The sequence below is a fragment of the Camelus bactrianus genome, chromosome 9, assembly GCF_048773025.1.
Source record: "Camelus bactrianus isolate YW-2024 breed Bactrian camel chromosome 9, ASM4877302v1, whole genome shotgun sequence".
NCBI lineage: Eukaryota > Metazoa > Chordata > Mammalia > Artiodactyla > Camelidae > Camelus > Camelus bactrianus.
In genome coordinates, this window is record NC_133547.1 from 77,509,579 (window position 1) to 77,524,981 (window position 15,403).

Genomic DNA, 15,403 nt, shown 5'->3' on the forward strand with positions numbered 1-15,403 from the left:
CCTTTTTATTGATAAAAATGTATTGTGCATTTTAGAAGCTAGGGTGCTGAGAGCTTTGTAAGTTCGTTGTCACTTAAAAGTATTTGTAAAGATAAGTTATGTGTAAAGACATTTAAAATAAGCCATATAATAATGGGTTACTATTGACATGCTTGTTTTTCTCCTGGGGCAGCAGTGATAATTATGTAAATAAGTTAAAAGTCACATTTTTTTAATTGATGATTTTAACATTAAAGTCTGAAATGAGGTCTTCTTCCAACATTGGATAAATATTTAACCTCAGAAAAGTAAGCAATTTAAAACAAGACACAGTCTGGTTAACAGGATAGCAAAGGCCAGAGTACTTTTTTAATTGAATTACATTCACTACAAAGCCGTTAATCATATTCTTCAGTTTAGCTAGATTGATGCAGACTTTGAACAAATAGGAAATTTAACTCCCATACAAGAACACTACTCTGTGGCAGTTGATGAACTCTTGAAGTTTCTTTTGGCAGATGGAGACGGACACATGGATCACTTACTGCCAGGCTGTGAAGATAAAAACTGCCAGAAGAGTACCATTTACTTATCAAGATCCAGAACAAAGCAGGTATATCTACTTGTTTTTTAATGTAATTAGATTTATGTTTCTGAAAAAAAAATCTTCCAAGATTAGAAAAAGTATCTGAGGCATCAGAACAGAAAAAAACCCCAAATAAATTGACTTCCTCAATTTTAACTTACTGAAATGTATTTAAATTGTTTTTATGGGTTTACTGAGAGGAAAGTACTATTGTAATCATTTCTAGTAAAAAAGACCCATTCTTGATCTTGTAGTTAAGTGATGTGTTAGCCATTTACATGCTGGGAATATGGGAAAACACACTGTAACTATAATAAAGGATTATGTAGAAGAACATTGTATCTGTCTTCAAGGCTAGTCTTTAATAAAGTCTGTTTTAATTTGTGATATCTAGATCTGCTTCATTCTCTCATGCTGACTTTTTCTCTGTAGCTTATAGTTAAACAGTTTAGAATCTGATTGTCACAGCAGAAGATTAATATGGAAATGATACATTATGACATTGAGACTTTTTCCATATTGATAGCACCTGAAAGAAAACCAGTAATACAGTAGTAGAATTAAGCAGTTTTATTTTCTGTTTGAGGGTAATAAATGATGGAATAACATTTTGATTTTTATAGCTCTTATGGTTAAAAAATACTACCTTTTATACTAAAATAATAAAGAAAACAAATATTCATACAGTCAGCATTCTAAAAGCATTTAACTCATACACCCATAAGGTTTATTATCTTGGATTTTTTTTTTAAGTTTTGAATCACTGAAAACATTAGGTCAAGTAACACCTCATTATTGGTTCACAGCTATAAAGTAAACCTAGTAATTATAGCCTGTCTTCAAGTGACAGACTGCTATAAGAATATTTTTAAATTATACAATCATTTCTCTCTGGGAAGATAAATGTCACAGTTCTTTTTTGACTATTAAGGATGTCATATTAATGAAAAATCTTTTTACTGCTTAGACCTTAATACATTTACCTTAACAGAAATACTTTATACTCAACAATAAACTGTCAGTCTCTTCAGAAACTTGTGATAACTTAGCATTTTTTTGAAATTTCCCATCCTCTTCAAACCAAAACAGCTTTTTTCAGTCACATGAAACATCAAAACATTTTGATAATATACAATACTTTTTATTTTAAGAAATACTGACAAATTGAAGATGCAGATCAGTTTTTCAAAACAGCTCATTTTCTGTAAATTTGTCTTTATGGTTAAGCTATTTTTTTTCTTTTTCCTTGGTAAATTATGCTTTCTATGGATAACATAGAAAATATTTGGAATACGCTGTGTACTAAAAACCCTTTTCAAGAAGCCATCTTTTTTTTATATAGTTTGGCTTGGAGCCATATAAGTGAGTCACCTGCTTATAAGAAAAAAAACATCTGTAGGCATGTTTGGCCTCCTGCCATTTCAAGCCAGCTGCACCTGCTTCTGTTTGGACATCTCCAGGTTATGTGCCAGAATCCATACTCTTAGCTAATTATGGGCACATCTATAATTTTAATGTGATGATTTCCACTCTTCAGATTTTTAGTTTGCATTAGGGTATTAAAAGTAAAGATTTGAGCATTCAGAAGAGAAAAGGATTTCCAAAAGCTCATTTTGAAATCAACCTATTTTCTCTGTTCTCTTCATTATAATAAATATAGAAATAAAGAACTTATTTAAAGTATAGCTTCCTAGCTGTTTGGGTGACAAAGCTTTTTCTCCTAGGCAGGCAGAACTTGTCAGGGCTAGTATTATTTGGAAAGCCTCAGAGCTGCTTGGCTCTGAGAATCATGACTAAAGTCATCATAAGAGGCAAAGCAGGAGAACAAGGGAGAGTCTGTCATGTTCTGATTTCCTTCCTAAGCTGGTCCTCCTAAAATGACATTAGTATTAAGCGATATTATAGTTTGCTCTAATTTTTAAAATTATTCATTTGAAGTTAAATTTCCAATAAGCACAGATTTTAAAATGGGCGATTCACTTGTATGATTATCAACATCAATTCTGTTCTAAGATTCTATTGATTCTGTGAAAACCTTCTAAGTCTCTATGTGCCAGTTCAAGGAAAGATGACTAGTGATGAGTTTTAAAGAGGACTATTTATTCCAGAATGTCAGTTACCTATTTATCAAAGTAAATTATAATTCCCTACCATTTTGTAGAGATAAGAACTTAAGTCATGCTTTTGAGAACTTTTCATGAGTCATTTGTTTTGCAAATGGTGGATTTTTTTTCTAAAATAACTATGAAATCTAATCTTTTTTCTCTTAATCCGTAGTGGGTTCCTGTCCTACAGGATTTCAGCAATAAGGGCACACTCTGGGGCTTTGTGCCATTTGTACATGAACAACGACCAACTGAAATACCAATTCCAATTACCCTTCGTATTGGAGACTACAACATGGATGGCTATCCAGATGCTCTTGCCATACTGAAGAATACATCTGGAAGGTATGGAAATTAAGTCATATGAGAAATATGTATAAAATATCTTCACTGTGACACTTTGTTAGCTGAATAGCACCTCAAGATGGTACAATTCCTTAAATAATTTAAGAAACACAGTGAGCTCAGTTCCTGTTTTTTACATGGTCCCTGAATTTCTTCCAACTGCTTAGAATACCTGTTCCTTTTTGGTTCTCCAGAACAGTAAAAGACTTGTTTTTGATTTAACAAAACTTGATCTGTGGAAGGTCAAAAATTTTATAAGCAAATGAACAGCTACAGTTTGAGTCTGAAGACCACGATGAGTCTGAAGACTCCATCTGTAAAATGAGAGTAATAATTATACCTCTGTCATGGAGTTATAATGAAGATTAAATGAGATAAAAATAAATGAAGCAATTAGCAAGACACTTAGCACATGCTGACTTTATTATTTCAGTGTTGCCTTACTGTTTCTTGTTGTGTAGTGGTGTTGAGAATTCAGACATGGCTTTTGATATTATTTGTAAATATAAAATTTTTGAGTATATTCATTGCATTATCAATGATTTTGAATGCTACAACTGCTTTTTTTTCTTAAGTAGAGTACCATAAGCTAAACCAATATATATAATTCACAATTAGCCTGAATTTTGACAGATTTCATAAATATGCCTCTTCCTAAATTTTAATGCCTTATTATGTTCTTCATATTGTAGTTTATTATATTTCTTGGCCCTTTTCTTTCTTGCCTCCTGCGTCATATCTACCCATAATTTTTCTTCTGAGCATTAATTCATTTGTTGACTCTGGAATTAGTAATGACTCAGCTCAACATTTACTACCAACCTCATGATGCAATACAGCTTTCCTGGAAAAAACCCAGACTTTTGTTGATTTTAACATCAAATAATGTCCAGAAATGTGATTTTTAGAGAACCGAACATTATTAGTGTCTCTAAATATTTATAGAAAATTATGAAGAGTCTATACTTAAACTTTCTTGAGGACCTTCATATGAATTGTAATCACTCTGAGTTGTGTTTACAGAACTTTTCAGGAATATGAGCATCATGATCCATGAGGCAGCATATATACACTCATAACCCATGTGTGTGAAGCAGATCTGATGTAACCAAAGAAACCTCTGAGCTGAATGTGGTTTTTATTCCTTTTAAAGATACAGTGGCACATAAAAACAAAGAAATGTAAAAACTGCTTAATTTTGAACATTTACCTTATTCAAAAGAATAAGAAATTACATATTAAAGTCCTTTAAGTCCGTGATTACATATTCTTGGAAAAACATCCAGACTATTTTTGTCATAAAAGTTTCTTATCAACATTTTCTCCCTCCAACCATAAAATATTTAGCTTACCTTTACCATTCATTAATAATGATGCTGTCAACAGCTAATTCAACAGTGAACACTATGGCTCTATGGGAGATGTAAGGTAAAGATTAGTCAGGCTCTTGAAACTTTTTTATACAAGTAATGTTTAAAACCGAGGGTTTCTTTTTTGTTGCTTTGGGATAGATGAGAATTGAAGGATAGATGGATTTTAGTGCATTACAGCGTCAGTGTTCATTAAATCACTAGATGAGAAATACCTGTGTGTCTAGGAGATCTCAGCATAGTAAGTCCTTTGAAACACACAAGAAGGAAAAAGACATAATGCGCATTATAATCCTTTCCTTCCTGAACTCGCTTTTGTTGAAAAAGCATTTTATAATTTTTAACTGATTTCAAGGCTGCTGTATTGCTGAGAAGTAGTACAGGGCTATGGCTTCTAATTTCAAAGGTTGCTACCTGAAGAATTCTCTCCATTCTTTCTGCAGGTTTTGAAAATCAGGTAGAGATTAACTGTGCAGATGAGAATAAAATCCACAATATGTACTTCATGAAAAGAAGTTCTGAAATCATGGCTTGTTAACTTGTTTCGGTTTTTGTTTGTTTTCAGAAGACAGTTGCTGTTTGGGTTTCTATTTGTTTTTTATTTTACACGAAAGGCCCAATTTGCCAAAAGTTAACCTTTAAAATCATGTTGCATGAAAAAAAAATCTCTATTAATGATATTATATAGAGGCAGTGAGTGACTGAACAAAACAACATGGTCCAAGTTCAGTCATTTTAAATCTGTGCTACCACTGACTGAAAACCATGGTTTTTCCTCCTTGGCTGTCCCATTGCCTCTCAGTTGCCCTGTTTACTGTCATCTTCTGTGTGTAATGATGTTGTCTTAATTGTCTGAATTTTCATTTCTTCGAAGGAAAAAAGGCAAACTTAAAATGACATTGTTCCAATAATGGGCTCTTAAGCTAACAGTAATTCTGTTTTTAGAATTTTTTAAATTCCATGTATAAAGTCACTAAAAAGATTTTTTTATGCCGTAACCCTTTAATATGGAGTTGAATAACCTTTTTAAATGGAACTAAAAGATAACTTACAATAAAAAATATTTATGTACTGTTTATGTAATTAAACTCTTATCCTTAGGGATTTCCAATCCCTATTATCTTTTGATTAGCCAGAGTTGTTAGAAAAACTAGTACACGAAAATGAAAAGTTTAAATTTATTTTTGCCCAATATTTGGTATACTGGAAATTTTATTTTTTGCTCATATTAGAAGGAACATTCCCCTAAAAACTCCCCTAGAAACATAATGTCATAGATAAAATTAAATCTTAATTTCAACTTAAAGCTACTATTAGGTTTCTGTAGGAAAATTTTATAAACCATATTTAAATTAATATTCTAAACCATGTTGAATCTTTTTTTAAAATTCAAGGATAACATAGATTGTAATTTGCTAAAACTACATATATATTTGTTTAACATTGATACTTTAGAAGTTGTGTTAATGATTCATTTTGTCAAGCATGTACAGTGCATATTTATTCCTTATTTTAAGCATTTAACTGAAGATATAAGAGAGTGGTTTTTAGTCTTTGTTTGCCTATTCCATATTACTTAATCAGAATGTTAATATATTTAAGAAAAGTTTTATTGTTATTAATAAATTGCAAGTCAGTGGATGAAACTGTATAACAAAACCTCAGCTTCCAGAAGGTATTTATGGGAAATACAAATCTAAAAGTACTGGAAAAAGAAAATTTTTTTTAAACAAGAGGTTTTAGCAGCAAAGGAGAAGATTCTGAGTTTCAGCCATGAGAACACCACAAATCTGTTAAATGGCAAGTAAATCAATAAATGGCCAAATGCAATATATTCCTTGTCAGTTAACGCCAAGAAGAAAATAGCTTTAGTTTGTTAAGTGATCTTCATGCATATTACTTCACAGTAATTTTTTAAAGGGTGTTATCTTTACTTTGTAAATATGGAAATGGTCTCAGATAAGCCAGGCAACTTGTGCAGGGTCACACAGTTGCAGTCAGGACTCTTAAGTTCACAGAATCCGAGTCTTCTTCTTTCCTTGTAAGAAAAAAATTTAGAAGGAGGTAGTAGATAACCAAAAATAACACATTTTTAGCAAAGGTTGAAGTGATGATTTGGGCACATAGTAAAAGTCACTAACAAGAGAAAGAAGGAGCAAGCTAGTAACAAATAAATAAAATTCATAATTTTCTGAGTCCTGAAGAGGAAAAAATAAACAACTGTCTGTATATTTCATAACAGCAGTTCCTCACCAAAACTGCTTACTGTCAAAAGAGATTGATTACGTGCAATCATGTGGTCTCTTGTCATTTGGAAAGCAGTGACATAATTTAGATGTGTTGATGGTACACTTTCAAGCTACCATTATGAAAGGTTGGAAAATGACCAGAAGCAAATTGGGATCTGGCATTTTGTCAAAAAAGAATTGCTGGAGACTTCTGTAGGTATTAGCTAACCACCTGTTCAGAATAATCTGCATTTTTATCTTCACTCTCAGCTTTATAAAATAATTTAGCTTCGCATTGATACCCTGAGTCACCAAGAAAAGGTTATTTTATGTTCCAGATGTTCTGCTTTCATAGGCAAGGAAATTGATAGTACAAATGCCTTTATCTACTTGTACTTGTAGCCAGTGTTGTTTTTCATATTTGTTATGAAATATATTCAAAGAATCTCATCATCATTTTAAATTACATCAGATCTCTTACTGATCTTATATCTTATATTTCAAATGATTCGCCATAATCTTTTTAAAAATGAAGTTAATCACCACCTTTTCCGTGGATGTGAAAATATAAAAGTCTTCCTAATTTACAATTAAAGAAGAAAACATTCCATGCCAACTCTGCCTAGGAATGCTTAGTGGTAGCATGCAAAAGAAATCTTGGTTGGCTTTTTCACATAATTTTCATCTGTTCAAATACTGCTTGGGAGGATAACCTACTTCTGACATTACAACCTACATCACTAAGTCTTATGACCTAAATCATTAACTAACCTCTAGTTAATGAATAATAGTAACTCTGTGTAAGGAAGTTATCTGCATTCACAGTTTATTGAAGACTGAAGAATATCTTACTATTTTTGCTTAGGGCATTTTATTGAATTATATGTAGGGGTAGAGCAAATTTTTTATAAAATGTTTGTTTTTCAAAATTAACAAAGCTACTGAGTTCAAGAATCATATTCACATCACTGCTTGATTTAATAAGGTTATTACTTCCTCTTAAGCAAATTATTATAAAACCTCCAGAAATATTCAGTATGTGGTTTTTTTTATTAAGTTTTTACCATATAAAATATCTTATCAGGCTTAAATTTACTTTCATTTTTACACTATTTCTGACTTACTGTCTTATTCAGTAGCTTTTTTTGGTACTTCAAATGGGGGAGAATACTAAATTGCCCAGTATGGTATGGCAGAATAAAAAAATGACAAAGTGTGTTTCAAATCTTATCCTGGATGATAACTCAGAATTGAAGAACTCATATTGTCATATCATGGAAGAACCCTTACTGCTATGTTGACTGACCTTTTCTCACAAACTAACTTCAGCTTCAGTAGTTAGTATTTATAAAGATCATATTTTCTCTACAATAAGGTTGCCTATTCTTCTGCCCTAATGAGTCCCATATTAAAGTTCTTCAACCCATACTAAAATTTTAAAATCTACTATTTATGAAAAAAAGGTTATGAGACAGTAAGTTAAAGACACTGACAGGCTTTGTTAATTCAAAAAGATATATGTTAAATATTATTTACTCTATCAGCAATCACTTTAATCAGTCTATTAATAATTACTCCTGCACAGTTTATTAGCATAGCATTGCATTCTTTTATAATTTTTGCATTTCCTTTCAATCCATAGGTATAGCCCCCTCATGTTTCTAATGTTATTTGTCTTCTTTATTTATTCATCAGATTCGATTAAGGCTGATCCATTTTATTATTTCATTCATGTCTGTGTTGTTATTATAGTTGTTTGAAAAATTACTCTTATTTTCAATGATAAAATTGATTATTTTCCATAAATAATTTATCTATTTCTGTTTCTATAATTCCTTACATTTTTGCTATTTTTGTTCCTTTGTTTGTTTTAGTTTATTTCATTGAATACATAGCTAATAGAATTTTCCATTTTCTTAATTTCTAGTAAGTGTTTTTAAGAGTAAATAGTTCCTGAAGAAGGAGGGTATAGCCCAGTGGTAGAGTGCATGTCTAGCAGGCACAAGGTCCTTGGTTCAATCCCCAGTACCTCTGTGTAAATCAATCAATACCCAATTGTCAGCTTCTCTATCAACTTTTAATTTATATGTTTGCAACCTTGAGTGCATAAGGTTTTGTCCTCTCACTTCTTTTGTTTTTTTTTAACAATTTTTTATTGATTTATAATCATTTTACAATGTTGTGTCAAACTCCAGTGTTCAGCACAATTTTTCAGTCATTCATGGACATATACACACTCATCTCTCACTTCTTTTGTTAAGCATGAAATCCCTTTTTATGCACATAATGCTTTATGCTTTGAATTCTCTTTTCTGTAATATTATGATTTCTGTGCTATTTCTTTTTCTTAGCATTTACCAGACATATTTCTGTTCCTTTATTTTCAACTTTTCTGTGGCATGTTATTAAGGAAAAATTTGCATTCAATGAAATGCAAAGATTTTACATGTAGAATTTGATGAGTTTTGATAATGTTTATACCTGTGTAACCAGCACTCCAATCAAGATATAAGACATTTTCATCACTCCAGAAAACTTTCTCATACTTCCCTTCTAGTTAATCCCTAGCCTCATAAGTTCTCTGTTTTTATTTCTATCAGCCTAAGTTGTTTGTACCTGTTCTTGAACCCCAAAACACTCCTGAGAGTAATTAAAGAAGACCCAAAAAATGGAGAAAGATACCGTATTCACACATCAGAATATCAATATTGTCTCCATCTGAGAAAGTTGGTTCTCTCCAACTAGGTCTATAGATTGAACACAATTCTAATCAAAATCCCAACAAGCTTCTGTAGAAATTGATATGCTGATTCTAATATTTATATGAAAAAACTAGATTAGCTGGTTAAAATATTTAAATTAAAACCTAAATTAGTCAAAGTTATCTTAAAGAAAACAACAAAAAAGGAAGACTCATTCTACCTGACTTTAGACTTTCTGTGAAGTTGCAGTAATCAAGACATTGTGATATTTGCATAAGAAATACATATAGAGATCAGTGGAACAGAACAGTGAGTCCAGAAATAGAGCTATACATATTATGAACAGCTGTTTTTTTTTACATAGGTGCCAAGGCAATTCAGTGAAAAAGTTATACAAAAATATGAAAAGATGTTCAGCATCAGTGGTAATTAAGGAAATGCAGTTAAAGCCATTTTGATACTCTTATTCGTGTACACTAAAATGGTTGCAATTAAAAAAGCAAATAACACCAAATGTTGGTAAGGATGTAGAACAGCTGGAACCCTCATACATTTTTTGATAGAAATGTAAAATTGCATAATCATTTTGGAAAATTCTGTCAGTTTCTCATGAAGTTAAACATGTACCTTTCCTGTGATCCAGCAATTTCATTCCTAGGTATTTATGCAAGAGAAATGAAAAATTCACAAAAAGGCTTATAAATTGGAAACAAATCAGATGTCCATGGCAAGAAAATAGATAAACAAGTGATGGTATATTTATACAATTTAACAATTCTTATCAATAAAAAATAATAATAAATTACTAAAGAAGTGTAGTCAGCAACATAGGTGGATCTCTAAAACCTTAAGTTAAGAAAGGGCTACATGATGGAAATTTTAAAAAACTGAATATATGAGTCTTTGTCTTCTAATAATAGAATTTAACCCTTTCAAAAAGCAGTATAATTGAGTAGTGAAAAGCTTGCACTGTGGAGCCTAGATTCAGATTCTAGCTCTACAGTTTATTATTTGTTTGATCATGGCAAGTAATCTTTCTCAGTTTTAATACCTGTTAATGAGAATAATAATAGTACCTACCTCGTGAGGTTATTGTGAGAATGAAATGAGTTAACATATGCAAAGGACTTGCAACACTGCTTGGCACAGTATAAGGTTCTATGTAGTGCCTACTGTTATTTTAATTATTAGTGATATTAGGTGATCACACATGCTTTAATTTATTCTTGCCACTTAATGTTTGTATTCATTGTTTTTATCTCATTTTTCTTCTTTCTTTTCTGCCTTCTGTTGAATCATTCAAATTTTTCTTCCTTTTGTACTTCCTAAGATGGTTGGTATATTATAAATTTTATTGCTGTTTTAGTCTTTACACTTAAACATTTAGTACTTATGTTTAAACTTAATTTCTTTAGTGAACTAGACATTAGTTCACTAACTACAGATAAGACAGTCCTTAAGACAAGATTTTTAGCATACATTCAATTCTCTTTCTCCTACCCAGTTACTCTCATGCAGTGATATTACCGTACTGATATCATCCAAGTTTTACCTATTTATGTATGTAATTACTTTCACATTTTCTTGCTATAATTATTTACACTTGGCTACAAAGTTTGATAGTTTCTTTTTTTAATATATTTTATTTTTAATTTGCATTAATTTTTGTATTTTATTAGATGTACATGACTATATTCTACTTGGAGAAAAGGTACACATTACAAATATTACCAATCCCTTTCCCTGCCCTCAAATTAATCACTGTTGCTACAACACGGTGTATTGTGTCCTTCCAGATCTGTTGCAGTGAATTTACATGTACATGCAGACTTTTTAAAAGAGAACATATGTAAATATTTTATGTATTATGTATTACATACATATAAATAGTATGTACATATAATAGTTTATAGAGAGTATTATTTTATATTTAGTATTTTGGAAAATTTCAAGATATAGAGCGAGTTATGTAATGAAGCTTCTCCATGTTTTCATCCCCTAACTTCAAAAGTTATTAGCTCTCAGCTTCAACAATTATAAATTCATAGTCTTTTTTCAGCTATACTTTGTTGTATCCTCCCCCCACCTCCCATGGATTATTTTAAAGAAAATCTCAGACATAGTATCCTTTCACTGTTAATATTTTAGTATGGATCTCTAAAATATAAATGCTTTTGAAAACATAATTATGTGGTACCATTATCACACCTAATGACTTGCTTCTTCTAAAAAATTAACAAGAATTCTGTAATACAATAATATATAATCAATTGTTCAAATTTTCTAGACTGTCTTATAAATGTTGAATTGTATTTACCCGTATATTTTTTAAATTATTTTTATTAAGTATTACAGACATGTACAAAAGCACGCACAGAAGTACATAGCTAAATACTCATGCAACCCCCACCCAGGTCAAGATAGAGAACGTTTCCATTACTCCAGAAATCCCCCTCACGCCACTTCCCAGTTACTAGGCTTTGCCTCCGTCTCTAGCCTAATCACTTAGGTTGCTTACAATTTTTTTAGTACAGAAAATGCTGCTGTGAAAATTCTTGTACAAGTCTTTGATGCACACGTGCACGCATCCTGTCTGATTATACTCAGGAGAGGACTTGGGGAGTCATAGGCTATGTGTACCTTCAGCTTCCGTGACCATTTCAGCTTTCCAAAGTAGTTGTGCTAGTCAGCCCTTCCAGGAGTGTAGGAGTGTTGTAGGAGCTCCTTATGCATTCTGTATATGACCTTTTCATTGGTTTCATGTGTGCCCTTTCATTCTGTTAAAGGTGTCTTTTTGATCAACAGAAGCTCTTCATTTGAATCTAGTCCAGCTTATCAATCTTTTACCAGATGGATTGTACTTTTGTTGTCCTGTTTAAGAAAATTGTCCTAGCCTAGTTTCAGGACAGTAATTTCCTACATTGTGTTCTAGACTTCTATTCTTTTGCCTTTCACATTTACCTTAACAGTCTGCCTAGAATTGATTTTTGTATGTGGCATGAGGAAGGGGTAGTTTTATAGACTTAAAAAAGTATTATTTTAGGTATTTTTCTGCAGTTCGCTTCTTTTAGTCGATAATAATACAGTAGTATTTTCACACTGGAATACACAGACACATCTACCTTACTCTTTTTAACTGTTGTATAGAACTGCATCAAATGGACATACTATAGTTTGACCATTTCTCCATTGGTACACATTGAGGTAATTTCCATTTGTTGCTGTAACAAACAGTGAACATTTTCAAGCATGCCTCTTTGTGTATTTGTGAGAAAATATCTATGGTTTGATGTTAAAAGTGAAATTTCTGGATCATAAGACACATATGTTTAAATTTTTAAATGAAGTCAAATTGTCATTCAAAGCAGCATTATGTTCCCTGCTAGTATTTTATGAGGTTGCCCACTTCTCCACATCACTGCAGACATGGTATGATTAAACTTAAAACGTGGTAAACTGACACAAAAAATGGTTTTCATTGTTGCTTGAATTGGCATATCCCTCATTACTAGCGAGGTTGAATATTTTTATATATGTTTATAAGGCCATTTGTATTTTCTCTCCTTTGGATTGCTTTTGCCAATTTTTCCGTTGGCTGTTTTGTTTTTTTTTTTAATTCTTACTAATTTGTAGCAATTATATGTCTGGGCACTAATCCTTTATCAAGTATATATGTTGCAAACATTTTCTTCTAGTTAAGAAATTTTTTAGTAATTGAACAGATATTGTTAGTTTTGACGTAGGCAAAATTATCCATCTTTTAGGTGATTTGCTTTTGTGTCGTGGATGATGTTTCTGTACATTCCAACTCTATTTTTTAATTTGTCCCAAATTTGATATAGAATTGTTAGACCAGGCTTATTATTGGATTACTCAAAGCCTCTCTTTCAGAAGTTGCATACATGTGATCTGTGGGCTGAATTCAGCCTGTGGCCTGTTTTCCTTGAATAATCAGGAGAATTCATATAGAAGTATGGATTTCTGATTTCTGTTTAAAAAAAAAATCAGTTTTTTTTTAGAAGTATAGTCGATTTACAATGTTGTGTTAATTTCTGATGCATAGCATAGTGATTGAGTTATACATACATATATATTACTTTTCATATTTTCATTATAGTCTATTACAAGTTATTAAATATAGTTCCCTGTGCTCTACAATAGTACCTTGTTGTTTATCTATTTCATATATAGTAGCTAGTATCTACAGACTCCCAATTTATCCCTCCTAAAGTTTACTGGTTTCTTTGACCACCATTGAACACCCATGTTTTCCATTCTTTCTTTGTTTCGTCTGTTATTTTTCTGGATAAATTGTCAAGTAATTCTATCAAGGAGAGTCTGCAGACTCTTTCCGAGACCTTACAGGTCTGAAAACTTCTTTATTTTCCTCCATCGTGAATGCTAATTTGGCAGAGTATAGGCTTCTAAATTGATATGAATATATGCTAATCTTTCCAGATGAACTGTGTTAATAAATTTCATTACTTAGTCACCACAGCTACCAAGATAAATTCCAGTAAGTATTTTCTATATAATTGATGAGTTCACTGCTAACTTCATTTTTGCATAAAATTATGCTAATATAAAGCAAAGTAAGCTTTTTAACTCTTGAATCATCAGCATTTACAGTTAACTTTTATAATTGGTGAGCAGTTGCTGGAAAAGGAGAAAGCATTCTGGACTATATACGTAAATCAATTTTGTTTCATTTTCCTTCCTAGATAGTAGCCACAAAGTTTTATTGCTTCTAAGGAACAGTAACCAAGTTTCTTCAAAAGAACAGTAACATGGGAGTTTTTGAACTTCTGTTTTCATAATTCTTACTAGCTGTAAAAGTTATACTAATGTTGTTAGAAACTGGTAGCATAGAATCAGTTTCCCAGAATGACAGAATTGAAGATGCTTCTCCTAATAGTCCATGAATGGGGAAAACTTAGATTCAGACCTGTTAAGTCCTTGAGGTCAGATACATTCATGAAAAGAGAAAACACAAACAAGTTTTCTTTTTCAAATTTTCCTGTTGAGGTACCATTGGTTTATAACATTATACAAGGTTCATGTGTACGACATTACATTTCTGTTTATATGCACTAGAGTGTGCTCATCCACCAAAAATTTAGTTTCCATCTGTCACCATACAGTTGATCCCCTTTACCCCTTTCACCCTCCTCCCCACTCGCTCCTTCCCCTTGGTCACTACTGCTCTATTCTTTGCATCTGCATTTTTTCTTTGGTTTGATTTGATCACATATTTGGGAGGATTTTTATTTGTTTGTATTTTATGTATTACGTACGAGGTGGGCTGCCATGTCTGGGTCTCCTGAGTCACAGGCCTCGCCACCACTGGGGGAGGGAAAGAGCAAGAGGGAGCCAGGGCTGTGGGTACCCCTTCCGTGTCCATTGTTTTCTGGTTCATGGGTACCACTGCTGCAGGCAGTGGGTGGGGGGCCAGAGTCATGGGCGCCTCCACAGCTGGAGGGACGGGACCATAGTCTTTCTGCCACTGCTTCCTTGTTAACTGTAGCCACAAGCATAAGCAGCCAGGAGGCCAGAGTCGGATGTGCCATGGCCCCTGTTGCTACTGGGTTCTCTGCGGCCATGGGCCCAGCTGCTGCTGCCAGGGATCCATGTGAGCAGGGTTGTAGTTACTGCCTTCACTGTTCCCCCTTTTCCACCCACTTTAAATATACAGATGTATGAATTTTCTAGCCTGATGTGTTGGGCAGAGACACCTTTGTTGAGTTATGGATGTTTTACTGGCTTTAGACTTGAAGGGGAGAACAAAGGGAGCATCTCACTCCACCATGATGCTGATGTCCTTTTCTTTTTTTTCTCCCAATTTTTGACAACGTTTGTCCCGAAAGGGATTTGACTTAGGGTGCATTGTAAAACACATGTTTCTTCCACTACATTGTGTATCACATGGGGTTAAAAGAAAAGTTTACTTCTAAGTGAAGCTTAGGATAAAAAATTTTTAATTTAATTTTAAAAGCATGGGCTTCAGTCTTCAGTTTAAATCCAGTGCTGCCACTAGGAACTCTGTTTCCTCTAGCAAGGTATTTAGCCTGTCTATATATCTATAAATCTA

The 15,403-nt window shown here is 32.5% G+C and overlaps 1 protein-coding gene across 1 annotated transcript in view; it reads left to right on the top strand.

The window, feature by feature from the left end:
- The window catches only part of ITFG1 (integrin alpha FG-GAP repeat containing 1), a 206,946-nt gene that overhangs the window by 104,567 nt on the left and 86,976 nt on the right, over positions 1 to 15,403 (top strand). Inside the window, exons 9-10 of the mRNA XM_010950191.3 lie at positions 498 to 592; positions 2,843 to 3,015. Coding sequence (XP_010948493.3) covers positions 498 to 592; positions 2,843 to 3,015 — 268 coding nt within the window. The remainder of the gene's footprint in view (positions 1 to 497; positions 593 to 2,842; positions 3,016 to 15,403) is intronic.